The sequence below is a fragment of the Cucurbita pepo genome, chromosome LG11 (genome assembly GCF_002806865.2).
Source record: "Cucurbita pepo subsp. pepo cultivar mu-cu-16 chromosome LG11, ASM280686v2, whole genome shotgun sequence".
Lineage (NCBI taxonomy): Eukaryota > Viridiplantae > Streptophyta > Magnoliopsida > Cucurbitales > Cucurbitaceae > Cucurbita > Cucurbita pepo.
In genome coordinates, this window is record NC_036648.1 from 919,739 (window position 1) to 937,865 (window position 18,127).

Sequence of the window (18,127 nt, forward strand, 5' to 3'; positions counted from 1 at the left end):
CTCCCTTAACCAAGACTCGACTTCTTTTCTTTTGGAGCCTTAGTCGTTTTTTACTATGCCTACTCCTTTCCTTTTGGAGTCATTTGTTCGACATTTGAGGATTCTATTGGCATGACTCTGATACCATGTTAGGTGAACGACTCTACACAATAGTATGATATTGTCCACTTTAAGCATAAGCTCTCACGACTTTGCTTTGAGATTCTCAAAAGGTCTCGTACCAATAAAGATAGTATTCCAACCGTGTTAATCTTGTCGCATTGAGGACATAATTGTTTCTTAGTTCAAATAAATTAAGAAGAATTTTAATTTGATTGTTATAAAAATAAATAATATATATATATATATCTTGTTTTTTTAGGTCTTATTTTTTCAACATTTTCAATATTTTCATGTACCAATAAATTTGGAGTGTCGTGGAAGGAGAATGTAAACCCACCTGATTTAATAAAGATTTCTTAGGCAGTTTTAATCACTCACCTCTAGTTTTCAATATATATAATTTTAAATTAATTTTTTCCCAATGTTCAAATTTTCAAACATTATATTAGACAATGTTTTTTTTTTTTTAAATAGTTTTTGTATTTCTTATTCTCAATTTTAAGAAAATTTTGCAAAATTGATCATTTTTTAAAAAAGAAAGGTATTTTTCTTTCCTATTTCCTAATTTTAAACAAATATAAGTAAAGTATTGTTTTATTATTGTTTTTACACCATAATGTACGGTAAAGGGACTCACCGCAGGGCCTGGCCCGAAGATTCTGAGCTGGCATGTGTTCCAATTACAGGACGCATTCCCACCCTATGGTTCGGCGGGCAATTAGGACGCAAATCAAAAAGCAATCGACAATCTTCTCAATTTTAATTTCTTAAATTAATAATAATTAATAATCTCAAGTTTTTTTTTTTTTAATCATCGTAATGTCCTCCATTCGGTGGAAAAATTGGGTGTGGTCCCACGTATCGTAATTACGATAAAGAGAAACATTTCCACCAATGAGAAGGTGAAACGTGGCTGAAAATCCACTTTAAATAGTGAGAATATTTGGATTAATTAATTTTTGGGTCATTGAGTTTTATTATGTCAACATCTGGCGCCGTCTCAGTTTGTTCATCTCCTCCCCTCCCCATGGCTCCAGTTTCTCTCTCTTCTTTCTCCCAAACGCCTTCAGTTGTTTCTTCGCCTTGTCTACTACAGCTTTACCGGCGAATCTTACTTCCTCGCAGAACGCTAGCCTGTTTCTCCTCCACTTTGACTTCATCTGCTTCGATCACGTCTTCGTCAATTTCGGCGCCAAAAGTAGTGGTTACAAGAGAGCGCGGCAAGAACGGGAAGCTCATCGATGCTCTGGTAAATTTTCGTTCCTCTCGATTTTGTAATCAGAGGATGTTTTGTTCAGATTGTTGATTTATCTTTTGATTCCTCGAGCCTTTTTTTTTTTGCTTTGTTCTCGTTCGCCAGTTTGATTCTCATTCTACTTAGGCATTGTGTTAATCTTATATACATGTGATGCAGCGATTTGTAAGTCGACGCGTTTGACTAAATGTTGGAATGAATGCTGGTTGTTCGAGTCTTTTGATTAATTGTTGCCTTCTCAAGTTCTTCACCGATTTTCTAGATCTTTCCGAAATTGTTAATCATTTTGAGACTCATTACTACCTTTACTTCTGCTGGAATATTGTTGTTATTGTCTTTTTGGAGAAGATGAGGAATGTGCACTTTAGTGGACGTTTCTTGCCGCTGAAGTAAATTAGAACTGTAATAGTTTGTAAGTTCCAATGTAGTTTCTGTTTTCCAAAAATTAAAATGTCTTTTATCATCAGTTGTAAGATACTCGAAAGTACTTAGGTATATTATCAGAACTATATTATAAGAACGCCTCTAACATCAAATGTGCTGATCTATACTCGAAAGTAGCCTCAATATGAGTTTAATGTCAGTACTTAGATATATTATCAGAACTATATTGAACCATTCCATCGCTGCATGCGGTGGTAAATTTCTTGTTAATCTCAGTTCTTTTTTTTTTCATATAATAGCTTATTCGTAATAGCTGCTCTGCATTGTTGATTTTAGGAGGCGTTGATATTAAGAATATTGTTCTTTTTTATTGGATGCGTATAGTACTTTCGTGGTGATTAGTGCTTCAATAGGTACTATGAATCCTGTTCATTGCTTAGTCTCTCGTAGTATTTCATCCAGGAAACCGATCTATTGCTTCAATCAAGAATAGGTAGGGTAGGATGGAGAATAGACATGATGTTTTATCTTGAACTTTTGTCCATTATCATCCACTAATGGATGAATATTTCTGACATGGACATATTTGTTACATAACTTAAAGTTACTGATGTTTTACTCTACATACCATTGCTTCTCTCCTCAATTTCCTTTTCTTTTTCCTAAAAAAACATTCCTCGACTATTCTTTAACAAACCTCCTGTGAAGGTAAAATAATAGATATTTTTGCGTGGATGAGCAAGCTACAATCCAATCTATGAAGTTTGAAATCAATATAAACCAGACTATTGATATTTCTGATGTTGATCGCAGGCAAGACATGGAATAAACTGTTTGGAGCTTCCACTCATTCAACACAGTCAAGGACCTGACTTGAATAGGTTACACTCTGTACTTAGTGGTACGTCCTTCAGGATTGGTTTTCTCTTCTCGCTCTCCTCAAAATCTCACTATCCTCGTTCAACTGATTCTTTCTATCTCAATTGCACGCCTATATTTATTAGTAATTTTCAATGTACCATAGAATATTTGGAAAACAATTAATTGGCACAACCGTTTACAATCTTCTCTCCCTCTTCATTAACAGATTCTGTATTTGATTGGATCATTATAACCTCCCCTGAAGCTGGATTGGTGTTCCTACAGGCATGGAAGTAAGGGTTAGAACTAACTCACTGGACTCTCACCATTCTTGTATGTCACACAATTTCATATGTAAAAAAAAAAAAAAAAAAATAATAATAATAATAAAAATAAAAATTGACAGTTGTTAGTTTCCTAGAACTTTGAAAGGTTTGAAGTTTCATGAGTTTATTAAAAATATGTTTTGAATATTTTTCCTATTTAATTTATCAGCATTTGCATACAACTTGTTTTCTTTGTAGAGAATGTTAGGACTTTAAGAAATTCATACTCATCATACTAGTTGGTCAACTTGGTCTAGCGCTTTAGAATTTGTTGAGTAATGGATGGTTTGTTTTACACGTGATACAATACAACCGAAGGAAACATCATATTACCATTTGATAATGTAAATTCTTATGTTAATGCTATTGGATAAATTCTATTTTACAACATTAAATGCGTTGTTAGGACCTTTTTTCTTTAACCTGTATGTGGCTGTATGGTACATGAGCTATATCATTCTCTTTGAAATGTATTGTTGGTCAAGTGAGGCAAAACGTGTTTTTGAATTTTGTTTTATTACTGGTCATCTCTTTCTTGCTGCTGAATAGTAATTTGCATAGTTGGTTATATATAATCATGATCCACAGTGCACTTTTTTTACAAATGACGAGCACAAACTCAAGATTGATTAATACTTTCCCATCACGTGTTCCATTAAAGCTGCTTTAGGTCGTCCTTGAGTGATACCTTCACATTATTTTGTTCCTTAGGGCCGCTGGAATGCCAAAAGTTAGAATAGGTGTTGTTGGAGCTGGTACAGCTAACATTTTTGACGAAGTGTTGCAATCATCAAACTTACTCGAAGTGGCGTTTGCACCCTCAAAAGGTAAGATGTATGTCAAAATCAAGTCTCGTGCATGATGCACATATATTCATTATTTGTGGATTGCATTTGTTTGCATGATGTTAACATTTTTAGCTATATCATTTACCTTCTGTCTTAAGTCAAATAAGATGATGAAAAGATCTCAAGAAAGACAGTGAAGTAGTATGGCACATCAGAACTATCAAAACAACTCCAAAGAAATATGTCAAATACATTAGATATTATTCGTGCTGGAAATTTTTATTCTTGAATCCTCACTCTGTTATGAACGTTGTTGAACAATCACAATTTGTCAGGGGTATTTGTATCTTCGCAGCAGGCTTTTCTTTTCTTTTCTTTTTGAGAGAACATAGACGATTTATTATTCAATGTGTGTATACATCTGGATTTTATTAGAGTAAGAATCCTTCTACGAAGATTCGTGGATGTCCTACATATCTTTTGTTTATTATTATTCTTATTCTTATTATTGTTATTATGATGATGATGATGGTGATGATGATTATTATTTGTTAGGATGTTGTCCTGCACATACATAATTTGAAATATTTGTCCAATTATCTCTTTCAGCAATAGGCAAGGTCTTGGCTTCCGAGCTTCCGAAGTTGGGGAATACAAAGTGCAGTGTCTTATATCCTGCTTCTACCAAAGCAAGCAATGATATTGGTATGCATCGTACTTTTTTTCTTTTACCCTCTTGAGAGCTATTTTCATTAGATAGAGTGGAAACAATGATCTTTTTTTTTTTTTTTTTTTTTTTTTTTTTTTTTTTTNTTTTTTTTTTTTTTTTTTTTTTTTTTTTTTTTTCTTCTCATGCCATAACTATAAGAAATTTTATTTGAACTGGAATTATTGCTACTAAATTGTTGCTTGATGGCTTGCAGCTATCAATTGTTTAAGGTTTACTTGATTAGCCACTCTTTGTGATAAGTCCAGTTTTACTTGGACCAGTAAAACCTAATTGCCACAGCTGAAAATTCAAAATACTTTGAATTAGATTAATAACATTTTAATGGCATTCCCCTCAAATCAAGTACTGACATCTCTTTACTTTTGATTCATGTAAAATAAAAACACAAAATACGAACAATGTGAATAATTGGCAGGTTGTTTATGTTCTAATCACTTAAAAAATAGGGAACTTTTGTTCTGAAAAACTCTAAGGAAGAGGAAGTTATTTATTGAAGTACTTTAAATTTCAGACATAGTGGTGCCTGAAACTAGATGCTGACTCTTGTTGCTTAAGTCAATACTTTTTCGTTTCTAGCAATATTTCATATTTCGTAGACTGTCATCACTCTTTGTGGTAGATAGTATATATTATTTACAAATATATTTTCCTCCTTGTTTTATGAAAACTGTAGTGGATATCTGATATTCCTGTCAAGTGATTTGTTTGCAAGTATGTAGTAGCGGGCTTTTATCTGCTACTCACTTTTTTCTTTTTTCTTTTTTAAAAAATAAAGTTTAGTATTTGGTGGTCTCACTGTTGCACCGTAGTGTTCCGTCTATTATAACTAAAAGCAAAATAATGGCTTTTAGAAATAACCTTGGTATCCCTCTTTGCTATCTGTACAGAGGAAGTCCTTTCAAATCGTGGATTTGAGGTCATGAGGCTCAACACCTATACTACGGTAAAGTATTCATGTGCCTTAGTATAACACTGAAAATTTAAAGATGAACCACCCTGATTCAGCATTGCATGCGGTTTTTAGAGGTGTATACATCTGCTTGATCTTGAGTGAATTTAATAAATATAATTTACTATCCCAATCTTAGAGGGAATCAGTAAAGCGAGTTACAGCATTACTAATGATAGATGCTTAAAAGAACTGTTATATGGGACTTTCTTTAAGTGTACGATGCCAATCCTTTGGACAATTAGCTGCATTGGGGAAAGAGATTTGTGGAAGATGCTCAGCGAACCCGTACCTAGCGTATAGGAGAACTTTACAAGGAAATTGTGAACTGCACAACTAAATAAAAGATTCAAATTAAACTGAATTACATTGAGTGAGTAATATATATTTCCTTCCAGGAGTAGTCTTGAATCAGAATACCTTGTTCCCTGCACCATTCTCTAAGTAACCTGAACAGGCTATGTGAAACATTACGGTCCACTCAAACATTATTGATTGGTACCTTTCAGGCACCTGTTGATTACGTTGATCAATTCATTCTCGAGCAAGCACGTTCATTGCCTGTTGTCACAGTGGCTTCACCTTCTGCAATTCAGTATGAACTGTTTTTTTCCTTTATTTTTTGCATGTATCACTTTGTCTATTTGATTACTTTAGTTATCTCATCCGGGGGAGAGAGAATTGTAATGTTAATTTGTTTGCTCCATCTTGGCATGGATCATGAATCTGTCGCAACAGCGCATGGGTCAACCTTATTTCAGAGCCGAAGGAGTGGGAAAAGTCACTTGCCTGTATTGGGGAAACAACTGCAGCAGCCGCAAAAAGATTAGGATTGAAAAACATATACTACCCTAAGAATCCTGGCTTGGAAGGGTAACTTAATCCGTACTTCCAACTTAACAATCGTCTAGTTGATGCATTTCTTTTCTTAGTTCAGATTCCATGCTTAACAATCTTTTCAATTGATCGAATATATTGAATGCTGAATCTACAAATTGTGATAACTGTGATGCAGGTGGGTTGATAGTATATTGGAAGCGCTAAGATCAGAAGCTCAAGTTGTTTGATCAAAGCATCTCAAACATAGGGTCGTCATGGAATGATCACACCATCCATTTGCCCGAGTTCTTCGAGGTTAGGCAAACGGAACTTTTCTCAGATAATTAATGAACATTTTGGTTCTTCTATTCTCTTTTTTGTTAGTAGAATGCAATTTGTAAATTCTCAATGAATAGGATAGGTCCGTGTAGTAAAAAAGAAAAAAAAAAAGAAAGAGTATGACAGGTATATCGCTCCATTGTCCAATGTCCAATTTTCTTTCTTTTGTCTTTCCTCTTAACTTTGGTTTGAAGAAATTAAGTTCGGTAGCTCCAACTAATAAAGTTGCCACGTTTGTAATTCACCATCCAAATTAATTGCAAGATTCCTGCAGCACAGCAGCCTTCCGTTACCTTTTAAGACTTTTGGGCTATAAAATTACGATCCTAGAATTTTGAAATGTCTTGGATCCTGTAGAACAAATATAAAAAAACTTTCAAATTTGTTTGAGAAATCCTAGAATTTATAGAAGTTCCTAAATATGTAAAATTAATTGATCTAAAATTTAATTTTATGTTTAGCATGTTAATGAATATTTAGCATTGGTCTATGAATTTTAAAAACATTGAATAAGTCAAAATTCCTAATGGATATATTTTTGTCAAGTATTTGAAGTTTCTATCTAGTATATGATGTATTTACATTTTTTAATTTAATATATTACTAAGGGTGAAAGTTAAAATGAATTGATGATAAATTATACAAAATAATACTTAGTAAATTGAAAGAAGAAAAATAGAGAAAAATGTTACTAAGGGCAATTTTTTTTTTGAAATCTCTATGGAGTTATTAAAAATTTGGAGAAATAACTAGAAATTTAGTTATTTTTCTCCGAAGTCAATACAAGTTTGTTAATAATTTCAACCTCACTGAAAATGAATAAAAACTTGGAATATTGCAAATATTTTTAAAATTAGTTCACAACTACGCAAGTCTCTTAAGAATGAAGCATTTTAAAACCATTTTCAAAAATAAAAAACTAAATCTCCATTTAATATCCACTTAATATTTGAAATATTGAAAATTTTGATAGTATTTACCTAATTTTTTTTAAAGTTAAATTTCAAAAACAAAAACAAGTTTTTAAAAATTAGAGTTTCATTTGTTTGTTTTATTGCCACTTCTTTATCATATTTTTATCTTTTCTTTAACTGAATTCTTAGTTAAACTAAGAAAACCACAAACAAGTTTCTAAAAGCTCATTTTTTATTTTTCCAAAAATTAACTTGATTTTTGAAGACATTCTTAAAAAGTAGATATAAACCAAAACAAAAAAATAAAATAATAATAATAATAATAATAAATAAGTAGAAATAGTATTTATAAGCCTAATTAAAAAAAAAAAAAAACTAATAGTTTTCAAAACTTGGCTTTGCATTTTGAAAATACAACTAAAAAAGTCAATAAACAAAGGAAACAATCAGTGTAAATAGTGTCTATGAAATTAATTTTTAAAAAAGCAAAAACTAAAAAAACTAAAAGCAAAATACAAATGAACAATTCAATTATTAATAAAATTCACCGATGTATATAAATTAAAAATAGGACTCTATTCAACACAAAATTCAATTTTATGTAACCTTAAAAAAGAATATTGAATAGGCCGATCTTTTAGACAAAAGAAAAAAAAAATTAAGCTGTTAAAACATCTACACGGCATTTACTGTACTACACAATATATCAATTATGTTAAAATTTAACCGTTCACTTTGCAACTTTTCTTGCTCCCTAATAACATCCATTTTCTGTTTGTTAAAAAATTAATTATGTTATACTATGGAGTCTTATTGCAACTTCTCATTCATAACCTTAATTATAATCAATCATCATCAACTAACGAAATACAAAAGCTAATCTTAAAATCTATATAATATACGTTAAACTTGGCATTATTAGTTTAGGAGATTTACCTTGGGTGAAGATCACATTCATGCAATCCAACCTGATCAATATGCAAGACAAAAGAAAAAAAAAAAAAAAAAAACTAAATTCAGATATATTTCACAATCTTGATAAAAAACAAACGAATAACTAATCATCTAACTATGACAAGATATTAAGGTTGCAACTATCTAAAACAAATTTCAATTGTGTTTTGTGATGGCTACAAATTAGACATTCTAAATAAGAAGTTTTGATGATTCAATTCATTGATGATGGAAAATGTCTCTAAATTTTGATGTAACAAAACATAAACAAAGATTAGTGGAGAAAGGTGTAGAGAATCCTTAGATATCAAAATGATTTTAAAGGAATTAAAGGCAAGATAAAAAGAATCTTAAAAGAGTGACCTCTTTCTTATTATGATAGTTCAATGCTAACTTCAAACACGGAGAAAAGTAATTCCAATATGTACTGAGATGTAGAAGATCGAACAAAAGGATTTGATAGAAGATAAAGAAAAGACTCAAGAGATCAATATGTACTGAGATCGATTCTATGGCATTTCACTCACAATTTTTAAGAGAATAAAACCTCAAATTGACATCATCAATTCCTTTTATGATAGTTGAATACTTAAATCAGAAATCGTACCAAAGTAATTCTAATTACAGAAAGCTAAATTAGAAATCAAATCAAATTGAAGTTAATGATCAAAGAAATGTACAAGATTAAGCAAAAAAGAATTTGGTACAACGTAAAGAAAAGACTTAAAAGATAGATACGTACTGAGAGATCGATTCTGTGATATTTTGCCGTCAATCTTCAAAAATAAAACCTCAAATCATTATCATACATTCCTTTCATGATAGTTAAATACTCAATTTAGAAACAGAGCAAAAGTAATTCCAATTGCTTGCATAATTGCTTGCATTTAGAAACAGAGCAAAAGTAATTCCAATTACGACAAAGCCAAGCGTGAAGTTATTATCAAGAAATGCAAGAGATCAAGCAAAATGAATTCTATAGAACGTAAAGAAAAAAAAGAGAACAATGCATTCTAAGAGATTGATTCTGTCACATTTCAAACTCAAATCTTCAAGAATACAACCTCAAATTATTGTCATCGATTCCTTTTATGATAGTTGAAAACCAAATTGAAAACAGAGCGCAAAAGTAATTCCAATACAGAAAAGACAAATCTAAAACCAAATGAAAAAAAAGTGAGAAAACAAGATCAAGCAAAAAGAATTTAATAGAATGTAAAGAAAAAGAACGATAAGTACAGAGAGATGGATTATGTGATATTTCATACTCAATCTAGAAGAATAAATCCTTGAACTATCGTCGTCGATAACAAAGAAGATCCGACATTGACTATGCGATGGAAACCAGTAAAAACATTTTCCGGCAGAAATTAAAGCAAAACATCAAAACAAGCAGTAAAATCAAGACTAATGATGCAAACTAAAGGTAGAAAACCTTAGACCGGCAATGTAAACACAAAAATTCTTTCCTAAATGAAGAATCCTAGAGTGAAGGAAAGTGATAGAACCTGAAATTGAACAGAGCCAAAGTAATTCCAATAACGGAAAGCCAAACTTGAAGTTATTGATCAAGAAATGCGAGAGATCCAGCAAAATGAATTCTATAGAACATAAAGAAAAGAAGAAAGAGAACGATACATTCTAAGAGATCGATTCTGACACATTTCAAACTCAATCTTCAAGAATAAAACCTCAAATTATCGTCATCAATTCTTTTTATGATAGTTGAAAACCGAATTGAGAATGGAGCGCAAAATTAATTCCAAAACAGAAAATACAAATCTAAAACCAGATGAAATAAAAGTGAGAAAACAAGATCGAGAAAAAAGAATTTGATTGAATGTAAAGAAAGAGGAAAAATAACAATAAGTACAGAGAGATCGATTCTGTGACATTTCATACTCAATCTTGAAGAATAAATCCTTGAACTATCATCGTTGATAATAAAGAAGATCCGACATTGACTATGCAATGGAAACCAGTAAAAACATTTTACGGAAGAAATTAAAGCAAAACACCAAAACAAGCAGTAAAATCAAGACTAATGAAGCAAACTAAAGGTAGAAAACCTAAGACCGGAAATGTGAACACAAATTCTTTCCTAAATGAAGAATCATAGAGAGAAGGAAAGTGATAGAACCTGAAATTGAAACAAAGCAAAAGTAATTCAAATTACGGAAAGCCAAACTTGAAGTTAATGATCTAGAAATGCAAGAGATCCAGCAAAATGAATTCTATAGAATGTAAAGAAAAAGAAGAAAGAGAACGATGCATTCTAAGAGATCGATTCTATCACATTTCAAACTCAATCTTCAAGAATACAACCTCGAATTATTGTCATCGATTCCTCTTATGATAGTTGAAAACTGAATTCAGAACGGAATGCAAAAGTAATTCCAATACAGAAAAGACAAATCTAAAACTAGATGAAAAAAAAAGTGAGAAAACAAGATCGAACAAAAAGAATTTGATAGAATGTAAAGAAAAGAGGAAAAAGAACGATAAGTACAGAGAGATCGATTCTGTGACATTTCATAATCAATCTTGAAGAATAAATCCTTGAACTATCGTCATCAATAACAAAGAAGATCCTACATTGACTATGCGATGGAAACCAGTAAAAACATTTTCCGGAAGAAATTAAAGCAAAACATCAAAACAAGAAGTAAAATGAAGACTAATGAAGCAAACTAAAGTTAGAAAACCTAAGATCGGCAATGTGAACACAAATTCTTCCCTAGAATCATAGAGAGAAGGAAAGTGATAGAACCTGAAATTGAAACAGAGCAAAAGTGATTCCAATTACGGAGAGCCAAACTTGAAGTTATTGATCAAGAAATGCAAGAGATCCAGAAAAATGAACTCTATAGAACGTAAAGAAAAGAAGAAAGAGAACGATGCATTCTAAGAGATCGATTCTGTCACATTTCAAACTCAATCTTCAAGAATACAATCTCAAATTATTGTCATCGATTCCTTTTACGATAGTTGAAAACTGAATACAGACCGGAGCTAGTAATTCTAATACAAAAAAGACAAATCTAAAACCAATAGAAAAAAAAAAAAAAAGTGTGAAAACAAGATCGAGCAAATTTTTTTGATAGAATGTAAAGAAAAGAGGAAAAACAGACCGATCGATTCTGTGACATTTCATACTCAAACTTCAAGTATAAATCCTTGATCTATCGTCATGAGAACAAAGAAAATACTATGCGATGGAAGCCAGTAAAAACGTTTTCCGGAAGAAATTAAAGCCAAACATCAAAACATGCAATAAAATCAAGACTAGTGAAGCAAACTAAAGGTATAAAACCTAAGACCGGAAATGTGAACACAAAAATTCTTTCCTAAATCAAGAATCATAAAGAGAAGGAAGGTGATAGAACCTAACATTGGCAGTGAGAATACGGCGTAGAGGGAAATTTCAGATACCAGCAGTGGGAGCGAATTTGAAAGGGGCGGGAATGCTTTTATAGCCAGTTCGGCATATGGGTTCTGAGAACTAACGGGCTGGGCCTGAAAAGTAAGCAGACTATGGGCCCAATGGGCCTAAACTGACACCTACACTAATTTCCGCTAATTTTAAGGTTGTCCCCTCATACGGTAGAGGACATAAGGCTCAATAAGTTGGCCCAACAACAGAAAGGAGACAGAGAATGTGGTAGAAAATTGGGGATGTGCTCTGTTGGGGTGACTGTTCCCGTAGGTGCACAATGACTAAATTTGTCATTTTAGTACAGATTGAAATTGGATCTACTAAAAAAATCTCTCTGAATGGCAGTTGATGGAGCAAAGCTGAGAGAAAATGGCATTACAATTTTTCTAATTCTGACAGCGGAAGAAGAAAAGAATCAAAACTGAGGAAAAAATATTGAAAATTACAGAATATTTGGGCTATCATAATCCGATTACCAGCGACTCCCATCTTAGAAATCAAGCGTTGGCAGGTGGATTTTGAGAAGCTGGTTCTTCTTGCTTAGTTTCTTGCTGGGTTCGGACCGCCATTGTCCCTGTCGGAAGAGAGGCAGCGGGGGAGACATTGACCCTCGGCGGTGTCGGGTTGATCCTTCCGTCAATGCAAGAGGAGCATTTCGTCTCCGCCCAGCTCTCCAAATCGAAATGGCCGTAGCCCATTATGCTCATTCCCGAGCACAGCCGCCCAACCACGACAGCGACCACGGCAAACACAATAATGACGACGAGGACTCCGATGACCGGACCGACAGAGCCGCTTCCGGGATGGCCGCCGTAAGGTGGCAGCATTCCCGTCGCCGGCGGAGATTGTTGTTCAATTGGGAGTGACATTTGACCGGAGCAAGATCTGTAATGTAATGCTCCGGCAACAGCCACAGGATTTACTCTTCTGTAATGGCGAGAGATACCCGGAGCTCCAAAAAGATGGAGTGAAGAAGAAGAGAAAAGCAAAGATATTGCTAAGAGTGAGCAGTGGAGAAAAAGGATGGTTCTTTCACTGTAATTTTGATGGAAACAATAAGACCCCGAGCACTGTAAAAGGACGAACAGAAAAAGGCAATGTAATCAGAAAAGATGGAATCTTTGGGAGTGTTAAGAGTCCAATCTCTTTCCCAAATTATGCCCTTTTTTGCTGTTTAAATAATTAATAAACAAATTGTCAATTGACCCAAGTGAGCTATTTACAGGGCTATTCTTGATCAAAAGTTACTGTTTTTTAACAAGAAAATGGATAAACAAACAAATAAGAATTGCAGCAGAGCATATTTTTATGGAATCTGTCCAGGCCTACAGAAACTGGCTACGTAGAATCGGCTGAAATGGCTCAGTACTGTCACGTGAAGCCTCTGCAGATTGTCAACTGAGATGTTGAAATGGTTTAATTTCTTGGAACACAGAATAAAAAAAAGGGAGCTGAAACAAAACTGAGATGTCAAGGTCATTAAAATGGCATCTTGCCTTCTGGTGAGTTGCATTGACGCGAGCAGTGAGTGCCAATCAAAACTAACTATATACAGATCCAAATCTAATCCTGCTTACAGAATGTGTACAAAAAGAATGCTTGTATCCTCTTCTTTTCCTAGTACCATCTTCCAAGGGAGATATTTTTCTATAAGTACAAAAAATACTTAGCAGAGGCGATTGCTCGAACGTTGGCAAACACCTCAAGCTTGATGGTCTCTAAGACCTGTGAGAGTTTGTCAAGAAAGAATGAGTTTTGTCGTTAAAACAGGCAGAGGGAAAGATGATCTCTATCCCAGCTCCTGTGGCCTTCTGCAGAGGGTGGCTAACTTCCTCGGTCGAGTATTTTCCTGTAAATATCCACAACTGTAGCTCAGAGGTGAGGCACTTCCCTTTTATGAGTCCTTGAAATAGCAAAGGGATGGTTGTTAACGGCACTGGCAGGAATATTGCTTGAAATGTTCGTTGAAGGGCTGAGATACGATGGTAAGAAGGAGTCAGTTGCTTGTGCTTCATCATTACATGGTTCATAAGTGAATGAGCAAGAGCTTAGTATAGCTACCTACGGCACGACAGATAATCATTTGCAGCCAAAGTTCCAGACGAGTTTCGCGCCTGATCTCCTTTGGGACTACGGTGGTCCTTCGGACTCAACAGTTTTTCCTAAGAGAGCATAGAATATGAAAATTAATGAGATGTTTCTACGCATAAACTTATAAAGAACGTACGAAAAGTGAAACTAACCATGAGGTTCATTGTCGAAAATGCAGACGTGGGGGTTGAAACATTCGAGTCATTTGAGGATCTTAAGAATGGATGGTCAAGGAGCGCCATGGCTGTTGGTCTGTCAGCTGGATTCCTTTGAAAGCAGCACTGGAGGAAGTCTTTCCCTTCTGGAGATAGCTTTTCCGGGATAGGCGGGGTTTTATTCAACACCTTGAACATGGCTTGATGCTGAAAAGTTCATATATCATTGTCGATATGTCAATCGGTACGAATAAAGCTTCTTGAAAGGTCTAGAAATTAGAAAGAACGAAAACGAGATAACAGGCTCACCCCTTCAAACTCACTCCACGGAGGTTTTCCATCAAGCATTTCAATTATGGTGCAACCCAGACTCCAAATGTCAACTGCCAAAGCAAGATTAGGGTTGGCATCTTTCAACATAGCAGCCTTCATGACCTGAAATGAATTCAACGAGTTAAAAGAGAACATGCTGTTTAAAAAATTCACGTCGGCCGTGACACATACCTCCGGAGCCATCCAGTACGGACTACCCTTCAAAGAAAGATCATACTGCCCTGTCAGCTGAGTAGAGAAAAAACGAGTTTCGTAACTATTAGAACATTTATGAAAAGTAATCACATTCCGAGTTCAAAAATGGATGCAATGACCAAAGTTCACTGCAAATAGATGATATTCATTAGTACTCGAAAACTCACATGTTTTGCCATCCCGAAATCTGCAAGTTTGACGACGCCTGACGAGTCAACTAGCAAGTTTGCACCTTTGATATCCCTATAGAAAGCACAATAAAATGGAAAGAATCAACAATGGGAATGAAAAACTTATCACAGAGATTATCTGTCTGTAGAAGAAAGAATTTGTCTTGCACCTGTGGATTGTTTTTGTGCTATGCAAGTAAGCCAGTCCAGAGAGAATATGTCGGGTGAAATTGCGAACAATAGATTCTGTAATGGCTCCACAACGTTCACGAACGTATTTATTTATCGACCCGGGATAAACATACTCCAAATATATATAGAAATGATCATCGATCTACATTCCAAAAATAAACCCGAATTTTAGAGTTGTCAAAAGTGATCGAATTAGTTCCTGATACAATAAAGCAATACAGAACACTTACTATTTCACTTCCATAATACTGTACAATATTTGGATGCTTCAGTTGACTTAGAACTTTAATCTCCTGAGACAAGAAAGGATTCCATAAGATTGCTCGTAAACGACATCTCCGTTGTCGAGAATTTCTCTCGTAATGACAGCAGATCTTCAGGACAGACACATGCTCGCTAAATAGAATTCGAGAAAGTAGACGACTCAATACCTGCTCTAGTTGCTTTATACTTTCAGCACATTTAGGATCATCAGGAATGAGGTCAACTTCTTTCATTGCACATAAAGCTCCAGTTTCACTGGAAAGTATGAAAGTATAGCGATGAGGAAAACTTCATTAAACACTTAATTACACATATAACATTAGTGCTAAGCTTAGATCATACCTGTTGGTTGCAAGATAAACACTTCCAAAAGTACCACGTCCAATGAGCTTTCCTTTTTGCCACCGACTTTTCGTAGATGAAATGTACGGCTTCTCATTAACATGATGAACGCTCGACGAAAGCGACCGTGGAGATGATTGTGAAGAGTGTGCTAATGGAGGAGGAAGTGGCAATGGATGAGCATTGACATGACCGAGGTTTTCAGACCGATCTGTACTACTACTATCTTTTTGTAACTTAGAATGCGTCGGAAATTTCACATCGTTAGGAGATTTGGGATTGCTTACGAAACTTCGAGCTGACTGGCTATGGAGAGGAGAAGGTTGAGAAGTGTGTGGAGTCTTAAGGTGTGGAACTTTGGGAGAATTATTGAAAGGAGATTCCTGATATTCATGGCGAGGCAAACAAGAAACGAAAAGATCTCCAGTATATGATCTTCGTGGGCTAGCGGTCGGACTCGGTAAAATGCTTGTTGGGGCACTCTTTGACGACAATGTCTTAGGTGTCAAACTGTAGTTACCCCTTTGAATACTGGGATGAGTTGGGGATCCCCTGACTTTGCTGTTTGGAGGCTGATCCAAACAACCAAAAACAAACTCCTTAATCGAAAGGGATTTACCTGAGTTCACAGAGGGACTATGAGGGCTTGTAAATGTGGTAGCCCCAGTTCCTCCTGTATTGCCATTAACAACTTCCAACTTACAATCTGTAGCAACTCGCCTTTGATTGTTGCCCAGACCTCCTCCATTTACATTCGTTGTTGCACGATCAGAGCTCTTCCTAACAGTTTTAATAGCAGAATTACTAACAGAAACAGATTATAACAAAAACTGAACAAAACCCTCTTTCCCCTTTACGATATAGAATAAAAAGATAACAGAAACAGAAGGAAGTTAAACGAAAATGTCATCAGTTAGTAGGGCAAAAGTCGAGTCAAAACATGAGAAAGCTCACCGGACAGGAGTTTCAATAGGCGAGACCACACGGCCTTGGCCAGAAAACCAAGAATCGGACTCTGGATTCCGAACCGGGAATAACTCCGGCAGAGGCAAAGGCTGGGGCAAAACCGGCGAGGACCAACGTTCGGAACCCCCAAGAGGCGATCTAGGCTTTGCAGATAAATCAGGGGAATCGGGAAATGATCGGGGGAGTTCAACGCCAATTTCTCGATCCGTAACATGCCGGAGCTTCCTCTGTCTGGTGAGCCGCCGCTGAACGAGCGATTCGGTTTGAACAACGGAAAAATTAGAATCGGCCGCCTTCTGTTGAAGCCGAGAATGTGAAGCGCTTTTGTGAAAGAAAGGCATCTAGCTAAGCTGATGGCGGTTTCCAGGCCGGTGCCGCAGCCCGCCGGTTACATGTGCATAATCACACCGACCTTTTCCATTTATTTTCCCCAGAAAAAGTAAAAAACGAAAAAAAAGGGAAAAAGTCCCTAAATGGCTTTAACCCGATTTATCGCTGGTTTGATTATCTTAAGAATCGCCTAATTTTATTTTTATTTTTCTTGTTCCTTCGTTTTTTTCTTAAAATAAAAGGTTTTGGGATTTGAAAAATCAATAATGGGAAATTCAGATATGGGAGCGACGACAACTTATTTGCTAGGCTCCTAATAAAACGACATGTTGACTTAAAAAAAAGTGTTAAAATTTGGAAATTGTTAAATTATGGAAGTAGGTCAAAGTTGGTAAGTCCAAAGACAGCGTGTGCGTACGGATGGGATCAAAAAGTCATGGAGGGTATGGCCAAAAATTGTATTGTTTTACCAACGATAGCGCGTGGGATACACTTGACCTTGGAAATTCGAGAGTGTCGTCGACGCGTCCGACAGGGAGGGGAGAGGTAGAATACAGATGGCATTGGTCTTTCTGGCGCGTTCACATCACGTGCCACGTCATCTCCAGGTTTTCTATTATTGACTGAGTCGCAGATACCGAGTCAAAGACTCGGCCCTTTCTTTTTCCTTTTATTCAGTTGTATTAATAATATATTGATTTCTCAAAAGATTTGTTGCTCCTTTCAATCAATTTCATAAAATTAAAATATTCAATAATTATAATTTTTATTATTATAATGTGTGAATTAAAAATAAGTTAACAATCAAATTCAATTAATGAAATAGAGATTTTCCTTTTCAGACTTTACTCAAGATGGTTAATCACACCTTTGTAACAAATGTTTCATTCTACTTTCTAACGTGAGATTTCACAATCCACCTCATTGGGGGCACAGGATCCTTGAATCCTTCGAGCCCTCCTCCATTCGATGTGAGATCTCACATTATTTTCGATCCTAGAAAAATAAAATTTATTTTTTATTTTTATTTTTACCAAATGTCGTACACATTCAAGTATGCAGCCTTGTGATCTTGACACACTCACCCAAAAGTTTTTAGAAGTTATGCCAAGTTTTTAAAATTAACAGAAAAAAAAATTGTTTTTAAAATTTAGTTAAGAGTTCATATGTTAGGTTGTCCACCTTAAGAAAGAGGAAAAAGACCAAGTGAAATTAAATACAATTTTCAAAAG

The 18,127-nt window shown here is 34.9% G+C and overlaps 2 protein-coding genes and 1 long non-coding RNA gene across 4 annotated transcripts; 1 reads left to right on the plus strand and 2 right to left on the minus strand.

The window, feature by feature from the left end:
• The first annotated feature begins 1,079 nt into the window (after window positions 1-1,079).
• On the plus strand, window positions 1,080-6,793 carry LOC111806046 (uroporphyrinogen-III synthase, chloroplastic-like). The gene is made up of 9 exons (XM_023691387.1): window positions 1,080-1,351; window positions 2,555-2,642; window positions 2,829-2,895; window positions 3,640-3,755; window positions 4,326-4,421; window positions 5,334-5,389; window positions 5,905-5,990; window positions 6,134-6,268; window positions 6,411-6,793. The coding sequence occupies exons 1-9, from the start codon at window positions 1,082-1,084 to the stop codon at window positions 6,460-6,462; spliced, it is 966 nt and encodes a 321-aa protein (XP_023547155.1). The 5' UTR covers window positions 1,080-1,081; the 3' UTR covers window positions 6,463-6,793.
• Window positions 6,559-11,991, minus strand: LOC111806047. 2 transcript variants are annotated; one of them, XR_002816730.1, is made up of 3 exons: window positions 11,813-11,991; window positions 8,404-8,435; window positions 6,559-6,904 (listed from the first exon to the last, which is right to left on the minus strand). It is a non-coding gene; the product is annotated as an uncharacterized LOC111806047 (long non-coding RNA). The 2 variants fall into 2 exon arrangements; XR_002816731.1 differs by lacking the exon at window positions 11,813-11,991 and adding an exon at window positions 9,164-11,426.
• Window positions 11,992-13,333: 1,342 nt separating this feature from the next.
• Window positions 13,334-17,027, minus strand: LOC111805095 (mitogen-activated protein kinase kinase kinase 5-like). The gene is made up of 11 exons (XM_023689987.1): window positions 16,554-17,027; window positions 15,600-16,379; window positions 15,425-15,512; window positions 15,224-15,286; window positions 14,972-15,135; window positions 14,799-14,874; window positions 14,608-14,664; window positions 14,413-14,538; window positions 14,101-14,310; window positions 13,919-14,019; window positions 13,334-13,829 (listed from the first exon to the last, which is right to left on the minus strand). Exons 1-11 carry the CDS (start codon window positions 16,904-16,906, stop codon window positions 13,730-13,732), a joined length of 2,118 nt encoding a protein of 705 aa, XP_023545755.1. The 5' UTR covers window positions 16,907-17,027; the 3' UTR covers window positions 13,334-13,729.
• Window positions 17,028-18,127: the final 1,100 nt, after the last annotated feature.